Genomic DNA, 12,316 nt, shown 5'->3' with positions numbered 1-12,316 from the left:
CGACACCGAAGACGTACCTCTGCGTGCGCTGGCCTTCTGCTTTGTGACAATACATCTTGTTTTTGTTTTCGCCGCTTGCAGACGAGTGTGACGTGACTAATAATTTTCTTGCTCAGCTTAAACTTGATGCTTTGTGACCAAAAAAAAATGCTGTATAAGGAGCCACCTTTGCAGCATGCATGCAAACCTCGTTTTTTTCCCCCTTGCAGCAGAGACAGTGCTTTAGCTCTCTAGCCCCTGTTTATCTGAGCCATTTGTTGCTCTCTCCATCTTTCAGTCTCTTGAGCAGCCATGTGCTGCCATTTTCTCTTACGTTCCAAAATATCTTTGGTTGGAGCTTGGTGTATTCATAATCTATTTTTCACCTACCAACCTTCCTTCTCTCCGCTTGGCTTTTTGTCATCCAGCGATGCCTTGCCAATAGTGCTTTGCTCTCTCCCTCTCCCTCTCTCTTTCTCTCTCCCCACCTTCCGCTCTTGCTCCAACTCTCTCCCCTGGAGAGGCAGTTCTTCTCCCTACGCCCAGATGAAAGGCTATGGCGGACAATAAAAATGCTATTTAAATGCAAGGGTGTTTGTGTGCGGGTGAGAGATATTTCCTGCTGAAAGTGAGCTGCTGCATCCTGATAAATAGTAAATATAAGGGAATGTGATTTACATTTATCTTGCAGAGGCAGCCAATATGAATTTCAGTAAATCCTAGAAGATGGGGATTTAAGGAGGAAAAATGACTGAGACTGATTCACATGCTGTGTGTCCCACGCAGTTGAAATGCCTATAAGGTGGAGAGCGGCACTGCCTTTATGAAAGTATAGGCACAAATATCGATCCTATCTAAAATAGCTATTGCACACGGGTGTACGCAGTGTCACATGCTCATCTGGCGGGGATTTCCTTCCTCATACACAGACAATTTGAAGGTTACTTGTATCATCATAATGATAATAATAGTCATAATGTAATAATGTCTGCAGTAACAGCCTGCTTCACAGGTGAAGTGTCTGTGAGGCATATGCTGCGTGACCTGTCTCTTCGGGGTGAAGGGTCAGGGTTCAGGGGGTCATGGGATGGCTTGAGAAGAAGGAAGGCTACTTTGCTGTGAACCTGCCCCGCTAGCCAGAGGTTTGGGATGTTGTCTAGCTGCATGTGGTTCCTTTTAGTTCCAGATGCCACTCTGACAGGTGCATGGCTGTGATTAATACTAGCTGACTTTTTTTTCCCTCTCACCCATTCTGTCCGTCCTTCTTTCTGTTTCTTTCTCCCTGTCCCTCTTTGGTTTATTGGCTCTCTCTCACTCTCTCTCTCTGTCCTCTAACCTTCATCGTCGTGGGCTCATTCTCGTGACCCCTTTGCAGAGTTTATACCGTGCTTCCAGCTTTCACAAGGGGGGATCGCAAAGAAAAGGAAAAACTTACTAAAAATAAGCTTCATTGCGTGTGCATCTCTGTCTCTCACTCCCTTCTACATCCAGACAATAAGATGAGAATATGGGAGGTAGTTGGGTCCTCAGCTGGTTGTCTCATGCAGCAGCTCGCCCCTTCCAGTCTCCAGCTGAGAGCTATTTCACTATTTATTTACATGTAATTATGGCTATGAGGTGCAGATATTAACACTGTCAAGAACAATTTGACCTGACATTTTTCACTAGACCTGGCCCCTGCTGTTTTCAGCAAACAACCCCCACTCCTCCCCCCTCCTCTTCTTCTTCCTCCCTCTTCGTTTTTCTCCTTTCTCCCTCGATCAGCCTTGCTTCTTGCTTCTCTCACACACACACACACCAGGCCCTGCCTTGCTGAAACCACTCTCCTGGAATCAGAAAATCTGCCGTTTAATTTAGAAGAGGCGTTGGAGCAAGGTGCGGCGAGCTGAAGTCGGTGTGCATGTGTGTGCCCGCTTAGAAGGGGCCTCTCTTGTTCCCAGTGGCTGAATCCATCCCATAGTTACTCAAGCATATCACTAGCAGAGAATAGAGGATTGCTCCCCACACGTTCTCCAATTGCAGCCCAATAGACGGTATATTAACCTCTGGTTAGTGCGGGGCCAAGTTTATAGCTTATGCTGTGGGATGTTTAAGAGGGGAGTGGGGTGGGGGTCCTTTTTCCAACTTGAGCAGCTGTGCTTTCTGGAACGCTAAGGCCGCTATGAGCATTTAGCTTAATGGAAATTTGCAGTAACAGAGAGGGAGCGTGTCTAGCCTTTAAAATAAATATGAATTTTATTCCACTTCCGCTCATTTAAGCTTCCTTTGGTACGTGTGAACAGCTTCATGGAGCGCAGAGGGGAGACGCACAGGCGCAGAATGGCTAACATGTTGTGAGGAGTGACAGCTTGTTCCAGTGCCCGCTAATCGTCCTCATCTGTGCCTGACATGTCAATGCCCACATTCTGTCAGTGCCAATCAGCCACTTAATTGAACACAATTAGCACCCCACCACAACCCCCCATTTGCATTACATTCTTCAAAGGCCCATTTCTCTCCCTCCAGCACCAACCCCCCCACCACCACCACCATTCTACCTCTCACTCTGCTTCTGTCTCTTCATCCTGTGGCACTAGTGGAAGACACTTTTCAGTTTTTATGAATGTGCCGCGGCCAATTAACGCAGTGGCATGCAGGCCTGAGCCCGTCATCTGCTGCCTGCCACCATCCTGGCTTTCTGCTGCGGCCCCACACCACCCCTCGCGCCACCTCCACCGTGACCAAAACGCTTTAATTCAATTTATGCAATCACTGTTATTTTTAAATAGTCATTTTGTCTGCTCAGATGAGGGGCCTTACTGCCCGCTGGGCCGGCCTTCTCATGTGAGGGATGGGGGGAAGGGCGGGACGCTGTGTGAGCAGGAGTCGTCTGACTTGGAGGGGGGAGTCACTGATATTTTCATTTGTTATTTATTTCCTTTTTTGTTTGGTTTCATGTTAAGTGTTTGATTAGGATTTTAAAAGATTTAAATCAAGTTTTCATGTAACATTTAATGACCTAACATAAGAAGTCTGTCTGTTCTTTGTGTCTTTCTATGTATTAAATACACACATTTCTATATAGTTAAGGTTTTATTTCATATTTTGACTGTTTCCAAAGTCAGACACTTTCCAGACTTCTGGGCTACAGAAATAAACACTATTCTCTTCCTGTAATCACACCCCGAGGACTGGCCTTCAAATATTGATCTGAAATTCAGTGTCATCACTGTGGATCTTTAATCGTTCTTTGCTGGAGCGAGTATCAGCCAGGCAGATCTGCTAAGGTGCACAATGTTATTCTGCACTACTCAGATAACTTACAGACATTTGGAGTGCTCATTTTTCCCTGTCTGCCCCAGTGACCTCTGCCTAACTTAAAGGTACATCTTGGGGGCATTTTGATTTGGGCAGAACGGGGAGGTATCGGTGACAGAGGAACTAATCCAGTATTGCGCAGATTAAGAGTATTTGTGGAGCGGGGTGTGTTGGCGCTGGCGCTGGGAATGGAACAGAAGGGGCTCCTATCAGCTCTCCAGGCAGGCTAGCCCTCAGGCCAGTGCAGTCCTACAGGAGTCTTTGTACTTCCCAAAGCCTCCACTCTCCTCTCGCTATATCACTCTCTCTGCTGCCCCCCTCGCCTTCTTTCTATAGGCTATCATATTCTCAGCACTCCATTTCCTCACTTTACACTTGTGAATTGGTGTTGTTTTAATCCAGTGCAAGGGTGCATTCTTCTTATTATCAGGTGCAGCAGGGACGACTGCTCCTATAAGGAGACACGAATGAGCTCCATTTCACTGCCTAACACAATGTAAAAAATTAAATAGTCGAAGTGGAATAATGTTGACTTTTATGATCTCGTAATGATTATAATGGCTGAAAGAAAACTCAGCTCTTCCGGCACATTCCCATTCTCTTTCTTTACTGTGTTTCTTTTCTCTCATTGTGTTTTTTTCTTGTATCACTTGCAGTGTTTCAGCTCCGTCTCTGTCACGTTGTTTTATTCCAGAGTGAAATCCAACAAAGAACAACTCGTCAAACATTCGCGCAAACAAAAAAATGTTACAAAAAAATGTAATTTGGCTGTTGAAGAAATTAGGGGAGGGGAGGGGGGTTTGAAAGGGCCTCTTTTTGTCTCAAGTGTGCTATTTATTTATCTGAAAGGATGCACATTGTATCCATTTACACTTCCCGCACTCACTTTGCCACAGGCTGGAGGGCTCAGAAGTTGAGAGAATTAATTACTTTTTTATTATTATTTATAAAGTAATCTATCTGTAGAGAGAGAGCAGAAAAGGAGGGGGGCGGGTGTGAAGGGAGGGGTGTTGTGCGCAAGAGGCAGGGAACGCCCTGGAGCATTGTCCTTTAAACTGGGTCCTGGCTCACATTATCTCCCAAACCAGCACTCACACAACATTAAACAACAAACGAACTCTGGGCTGCTGAGGACGCCGTATGCGAGGCGAAACAGGGAGTTTGGGGGGGGGGGGGGGGGGGGGGGGGAGGCGGGTGCAGAGAAACAGGGAGAAACTCTGCTCTGCAAGAGCATGCTGTATGTATGGATGATAAATATAATGGCCTTTCCTCAACTCTAAAATTTGACAGGAATCCAAAGTCCTTTTCAACTCTTTATTAATACGCCCACGTGTTTAGTGACAACCATCAGCTTCCTGCCTTTTTTTTTTTGTTTTTTTAATTCAAGACAAAAAGCAGATCCCCCCGCTTTCTTAGAGTTCATTCATTGGCTAGAACTTAATATCTGCAGAGGCTGTTTCACGAGCCACACAGAAACAGAAATATGTCAATGTATCCAGCCACAAATGGCATTTACGAGTTTATGTGACAAAGTATCGTTTAACACTTGAACACTTAGGGGGGAAAAAACTTTATGGGAACATCAAAGTAGCAAAACCCACCAATTAAAACTGAACCGTGTGTCACATAAAATGCTGTAGGTGTGGGTGGAAGAAGCCACTCTGAACATACCTTTCCCCACTAAGAACACTTAAATTATAACTGAAAACTGTGCTTGAGATCCTCACAGATGCCAACACTTGTCAGCCTCTAAAGTGGCCGACCCATCTAAAATATCCTGCTAAAATAGCAATGCCGCAACGTGTCGCGATAAGAAGTCATTTCCTTTTGAAGAGCTTTTATGAGCGTGAATAATAATAGAGCCAGTTGTTGGCTGTCCTATTTCATAAGGAAGCAATGTAATCAAGCTTCAATTAACCAATAACTAAAATGGGCTCATGCCCTCCAGCTGTCTCTCTCAGGACATTTTACTAGCTCCCTTTTTTTTTCTTTTACTTTAAGGAACCCATCCAAACATAACCCTTCATCTTCCTCACATTGTGCACTTCATCTCCATATGGGAGGGAGCATCACATGTGTCCAGCATGAAGAGGGCTATGAATCTCCCTCTTATGGATACATGTCACATGCTTTGTTCGCAGATGTGGAGGGGACGGTGGGGGTTTCCTTACTGATAGAATTAACATGTGGAAATGACTAACCAGCCTTTATGTTTCTAATGTGCTTCGAGTGTTTCGTATTTCTAGGGAGGCCCCTTTCTAAAGATATGATTAATTTGCAGAATATAGTTAATTTTCCCTCTGAGGGATAATCCTGGCGTGCAGCATCATTTGTGGACTGTTTTGGCTAGCTCCTGCGTTGGGTGTGTGGTTGCTACAAATGTGTATGCATGCGTCCGTTTGTGCATGCATGCAAACATATGTCTGCCTCTGTATCACCCCTGTGTAACCACCTCTATGATGGGCTAATTGGTTTAGCAGCCAAGGGGCCAAAGGCCAGTGCAGCATAGCAAAACTTAACATGAACCTGATGTTGAAAGGAAGGCTTCGCTGCTATAGGAGGGAAGCATGTGTGGGACAATTGCTTTTTTTTTTTTTTTACCACACACGCACACTCTACACTTAGGCTTTTTCACTTAACGAAACTCACAGCATGCGAAAACAAAATTTTTCACAGCGTTCTGGGCCACTGTGCTTCAGACTAGAGGAGCACCAGAAGTAATCTCTTACATTTTAACATATTGTGAGGCCTTCTTCTGACGAATGTCACATGCTATTACATTAATCTAGAATATTGAATTGGAAGCCTTTATGCACTGTGAATAATATACACACTGTAATATTCAGGCAAGCCTCAACCTGCACTATCAGCGGCCCGCTCAGTATGGTTTGTGGAGCCTACTTTGTGTGGGGATCTGAGGGGATCGTTTACCAGTTCCAACCCCATTACTATTCATGAGATGGGTAGGCTAGGGGCGAGGGATTAGGGACTCCCTTGGTGCTTGTTGTGCTGTAGGCTCGGGCTCAGGCCTCAGGCTCCGGGACAGGGGCTGTCTGGCAAGGATGGTGGGTCTATTATCACCCTGGGACCCGTCTGTCCCACAGCAGAACACTTACTGGCAGCGCCAGCTAATGGAAACTGTGTCTCTTGTTCCCTTTCTCCTTTTTTTAACCTCATCACCCTCCTGGTATCCTCCCTCCCCTCTGCTCTTTAAAAAAAGATGGGGAAGTTTCTCCCCTTTCCTATTTCAAAGTTGAAATGGTGTATTTCTATTGGCATCTTTACCGTGAAGTGCTGGGATGGCACTATACTTGCAAAAAAAAAAAGTACTTTCCCTCAACTCTGTCAATGCTTTGATCCTCAATTTTCCAAGTTTCTAACATCCTTTTCCCCCCCCCCTCCCCTCCAGGTGATGAGTATCCTGAGTAACCCTAGTGCTGTACCCTCCCAGCCCCAGCACGACTTTTCCATTTCCCCCCTGCACAGCAGCCTGGAGAGCTCCAACCCCATCTCAGCCAGCTGCAGCCAGCGCTCTGACACCATCAAGAGTGTGGACAGCCTGGCTTCCTCGCAGTCATACTGCCCTCCTACATACAGCGCCACCAGCTACAGTGTGGACCCCGTCACTGCAGGCTACCAGTATAGCCAGTATGGCCAGAGTAAGTAGACCCTTTATGTGTATACTGTTGTTGTTGCATAAGCAAATACTTTCATGTTTTTGTGACAAAAGCTGGTCGTTCTTCTCCGACCCCCTCTTAAGCTGACTAAATTTAAAAAGCCTATGAAGTGATGCCCAGTTCCCAGGCAGGAGAGCCTCCTGACCTTTGCACCCTGGTCGGTGGAGGCAGACACGTGCTCTTGATAAAGACCCCACCACCACCTCCACACCACAACCATCCATTTACAGAGCTGCCTTAGTCACACCCCACTCCACTTGGATGGGAAAGAGAAGAGGGCCACTTCAAAGAACGGCACACCCTCAGGGGCCACAGTGTCCTCTTGCCCACCTCTCTTTCCCTCTTTCTCCTATTTTGATCACACATGCACACACCCTCAGGGCAGGAAAGAGTTTGCTTTATTAGATTAGCATAATTGACTGATGCTGTCACAGCCATTCACAAGAGGTAAAATGAAGCCCACTTCCTGAACAAACCAATGCAGCATTGGCTAGCTGACATTTGTTTGTATTTATTTTCAGGTTCTGGTGGTGATCTGATGCTTTTGTGCATCTGGTGATTTTCTTTTCCGAAATGTGTTTGTGTTATGCGTGAGTGCGGGCGAGCGCGTGCCAATCTGTCACGTTTTTATGTGTGCGCACCAGTGTTTTTGTCAGCAGCAAGAAACTGATGGCAGTGCGGATGTGAGCTGATGTGAGGTTAATTAAGATGGTGATTGAGCACAGTGGATGGGTAATGAATGGAAGAGAGAGGAGAGGAGCTGCTGTCTGAGGATGAAAATGATCGGCCATGTGGAGTGTGGAGGGCATGAAATCAGAGATGCCAAGTGTAATGAAGACTGGCACACAGAACACACACGGGGAACTGTCTGAGTGACAGCATGGAGACTTTACCAGGATGCACATGCTCTGTGCCAGCAGCATGCCAACCTCAGACAAGGGACAGGGGAGGGGTTTTTATCTTTCACTCTCTCTGTGTGAATTGTTTTTCATTTGACTCATTCTCTTCTGCCACAACTTGTTTCAGCCTTAATCAGAGGAATGAAATGAGAGTGAATAGGACATATGTCCCAGGAATCTACCACCTGTCTAACGTTTGTTTGTTTTTCCTTTCTGTATTCTTTTGTTTGTTTGTCTGTGTGTATAGCTGCTGTAGACTACCTGGCTAAAAATGTGAGCTTGTCCACCCAGAGGAGGATGAAGCTTGGAGACCACTCGGCAGTACTGGGGCTGCTGCAGGTGGAGACGGGACAGGCTTACTGAAGCCACTCGGGACAAACCCTGCACCTCTCTCTATTTCGCCCTCTGCCACCCTCCTCCATGCTCCATCAAGTCTGGACTGCAACTCCAGCTCGTCTATCTGCAGCTCGGCCATGACATCAGTGAACAGACGCGCGCCCTCACTCTGTACCAGAGAAAGTGACGCTTGTGAGAGAGTGAAAAGTCCCTTTTTGGGAATGGAGCTAAACTTTTCACACCACCAGGCGGCTCTGCACCCTTTCTCCCCACCCTTTGGGCATAATTGCCCGCTCCTTGTACTCATGTCCCAGCCTCAGACCTGTTTGTTTTACTCAGTGGGCCAAAAAGGACCCCCAGATGACCAAAGGATGGTCAACTTCATTGGCCCAGATTCCTCCTTTTCATGGCTGCAGTCCAGCACACATTTAGAGCCATCAACAACATGTACTTTTGACCTTGCTGTTCATAGTAGTTAACAAAGCCAATATCATTTGAACGACTCTTCTTCTTGTTCTTTTTTGATATTGTTAAGACTATTGTTGCTGTTATATGATTATGGTTAATGTGATTTCTGTTGTTCTTTGATTCCATTCGTATCTCTTTTCTCCGTTAGATGTCGGTGTGTAAAACACAGAGAATGACTGAGATGATCTGGGAGCGATGCATGTTTGCGTGTCGACACACAGTCACACAAAAGAGGATGATTGTTTTCCAAGCTGCTGTTCCTCTGCCTGTTCCCTGAGCTCAAATATTCGTGAGCGATTTGACCTTCCCACTTTCATATTCGTCTTGACATTCCTAAAGAACTTGGCCATACTGTGGGAAGTCTGGCTGGCTGGATTCTGCAGGGAATTAAAGCAGCGTTTTGGCGGCCAATAGCTTTCCCCTTGTAACCTCCATCCCATCCTTAGTGGTGGTCCATAGGGAGGAGGGCATTGTTTGCAAAAACAGGATTGGGGAAATTAATGTATTTTGAAATATGGACCTTGCCAAGCTCAACCACCCCCTCATACGAACACACACACACACACACACACACACACACACACACACACACACACACACACACACACACACACACACACACACACACACACACACCTCCCCATTCCTCCCAAATCCCATCTGCCAGGGAATCCTGTGTGACTTAAACAGTGTGAAGCAGATTAAATCACACGAATATAATGTCAAAGCTAATTCACAGTGACCCTTCTCATCACTAGCCAGTATTTCAGTTTTTTTTATAGCATAATTAGCACATTTTGTAAATGCACACTGTGTTGGCTTTCCACCTTTCGACTAAATTCCTTCAGAACATTCCTCAGCCTCCATCTCCAACATACTATAGGCATTCCAGCATTCTCTGTTATGAGATTAAAAAGTAGACAAGCTGTGCCATTCACATGCACTCTGGAAAATCATATAATCCAGTCAGTTGTGAAAGGGCACAGGTAACTCCGCTGATTGGCCCCCTTCTCTGGTTTGGACCAGAGCCACGTCTAATCCTCCACTTTCACATACTCACCCAAATGTACAAAAAAGACGAAAAAAAAAGTTTAATAATAGTGGATATGAGACATTTGTGTAGCACGCGTTGTTGACTTGATCCAGGACCAGCTGTTCCCTTGAGATGAATGTGATATTTTTCATTGACATCAGTGTGATTATTATGACAGTTAATGCTCAAGAAAGGATCTGGTCCTTCGTCGCCTTTAAAATCTGAAAAAATGTACAGTAGCTGGAGCAGATTGTGTATCGTTTCTTTATAAAGAGTATGTTTTATACTAAAACAACACTATGTTGAGTGGTAGGTAAGCAAGGGATCTGTGGAAGGAAATGTTTTGGTTTTCTTTTTCTGTTTCCTTTTTAATGTATTTAATTGGTTTACTTGTTTCAACCAAAAGTTTTGAGTCTGTTTTTTTTTCTGACCCAGGTAAGAATTGATTTGTATAAATTAGTAAAATATAAATTCCACTGAAAATGTTCCAATTAAAATGACATTTAAGAGGGTAAAACTGAGCTTGAAGGAAAATGAAAGCTTGGTGTCACAGACAGACTCCCCCTGAACCACAGGACCGCTGTATATTTAAAAGTTGGCTGAATTAAACATCTTCAGGGTGTTTTTGACCGCCTGTTTTACAGACTGAGTATAAAAGCTATCACTGGACCAAGGACCTAACACACCTGAGCCTTCGGTGTGTGACTCTGCCAATGGACCAGCGTGATGATGATGATAATGATGATGATGATAATAATGCCAGAGACAACAGGCTTTCTACTCTGGGAATTTGTTGGATTTGTGGACCAATAAGACTTCAGGAGAAAACGTCAAAGTAATGCTGACTCCGCACTGAACCGCAGCAGTTGCTGCTCCAACTGCTTCACTTAGACGCCTCACTCATGTGTATATTTTAAAAAGGAAGAGTTTTAGAATTGTCTTTAGTGTATCAAACCCATTTCTAACACTCGCATCAATAAACATTCGGGTATTTAAGGCATACAACTCCTTCCCTCCCAGCCCTCCCCCTTCCTCCTCCCGTCTGTTTGACCCTTAACCTGTTTAGTTGCTTTTTGACATCTGTGCTTTGCTTTACTCCTTTTTCTGTTCCGCATGTGTGTATATTATCATGGTATAATTTATTCTGCTGTATGAAGTATTAGAGTAGTGGGAAACTTGTATTGGTATTTACTACCTTCAGCCTGTTGGTGTGTTTACTGTAACACTGGCGTAACTGTTATCAATTAAAGATCCAAAACAGAGTTGAGCCTTTTGTCTCTTATTTCTGTCCTGTGCAGGTTATTTTAACGTTTATTATGAGACGAGTCAGTAATGAGCCTTTTTATTTATCCATTGCTTCTTTCAGTTTTTACATGTACTACATATGTACATACATATTCAGTATAGACAATAACCATTTTATCCAGCCAATCAACTATCTGGTTTTTCCAGCCTTTCTCCCATTTATATAATTTTGGACTGACTGACTGACTTTGATTAGGTAAGACAAGCCATTTAAATTGTGACCTTGGGCTCTTGGAAATTGTGGCAAGCCTTTTTAGTATTTTCTAAGATTTAAAAGGGCTAATAAAATAAAAATAAATTGATGGAAAATATATTTCAGACAGATTAATTACAGGCCTGGTGTAAATCTGTGTGCATCTGCAAAATCTTAAATCAGCCCTAACCGCATGCTTGTAGTCTGAGCATGTAAGTTCAAGCACATTTGCGGGGGTCACCAGTGACTGTTCCAGCGATATGATTAGAGAGTGATGAGAGCTCAAATGTCCCAGACGAGGAGACGCAGACTGAAAGTGTGTCTAGCTGCAGCTGTAGGAAGTAATTCATTCTACCCGCTGACCAGCAGCGCTCGCCTCTCCCTCCGCTTGCCGGGGAATGCAGTCTGCAAATCTCTGCGGTATGGTGTGAATGTAGGGGAACTAACCGGTGTAGTGTGGAAGCATCCGCTGTGCTTTATATTACACGTCAAAACAGTGGAGCTCATTCACTTGTAGCCATCAGGCACTGCTGGAGGTATGTCAAACCCGCCTTAGGTACGTTCATTCATTCATTTAACAAATCTCAAACATGCTGGATATGTGTGCAGTCGCCGCAGCAAGAAAATCTTCGTACATAGTCTTGTCTAAACTAGTAAATCATGCCAAGATGCACCGTGAGAGATGTATATTTACTTTCTGTACGCCACAAATTGACAACAAATACTTTGCATTTTATTTGCAATTAAATGTGAACTAATTAAAGGCATCACTAATCAAAATTATTAACATCATCACCATCAAATTGTATTAGCAGATAAATCTGAAGCTAAATGAAGTCAGTACTGCTTGTGTTATCAAGGGGTACCTATCATTCCTATTTCATATTTTCATACTCAGTGAGTATAAACTGATACATAACGTTTAGGATTCCCTTCACAGATTCAAATCAGCACTGAAATGCAGCGTTATCGCCACGTTATATCATCAAGGCTCAGTTAAATTTGATGCAAATGTTAATTCTCTTGAATATCTAATTACAAAACATATATTGTGGGGGGGAAAAATAGTGTTCTTGGGTGCTGGATTAGCATGCCAATGAGGCAGGTCAATTAGTTAATCGATTTCAAA

At 44.3% G+C, this 12,316-nt stretch overlaps 1 protein-coding gene across 3 annotated transcripts in view; it reads left to right on the top strand.

Moving 5' to 3' along the window:
* The window catches only part of pax7a (paired box 7a), a 43,636-nt gene extending 32,920 nt beyond the window's left edge, over positions 1-10,716 (top strand). For all 3 annotated transcript variants that reach the window (XM_080891073.1, XM_080891072.1, XM_080891071.1), the window contains 2 exons: positions 6,686-6,935; positions 8,100-10,716. In XM_080891073.1, the coding sequence (XP_080747199.1) occupies positions 6,686-6,935; positions 8,100-8,215 (366 nt within the window). In that variant the 3' untranslated portion in view covers positions 8,216-10,716. The remainder of the gene's footprint in view (positions 1-6,685; positions 6,936-8,099) is intronic.
* Positions 10,717-12,316: the final 1,600 nt, after the last annotated feature.

The sequence above is a fragment of the Rhamphochromis sp. 'chilingali' genome (assembly GCF_963969265.1).
Source record: "Rhamphochromis sp. 'chilingali' genome assembly, chromosome: 9".
Taxonomy (NCBI): domain Eukaryota; kingdom Metazoa; phylum Chordata; class Actinopteri; order Cichliformes; family Cichlidae; genus Rhamphochromis; species Rhamphochromis sp. 'chilingali'.
This window is presented reverse-complemented; position numbering and strand designations above follow the sequence as displayed.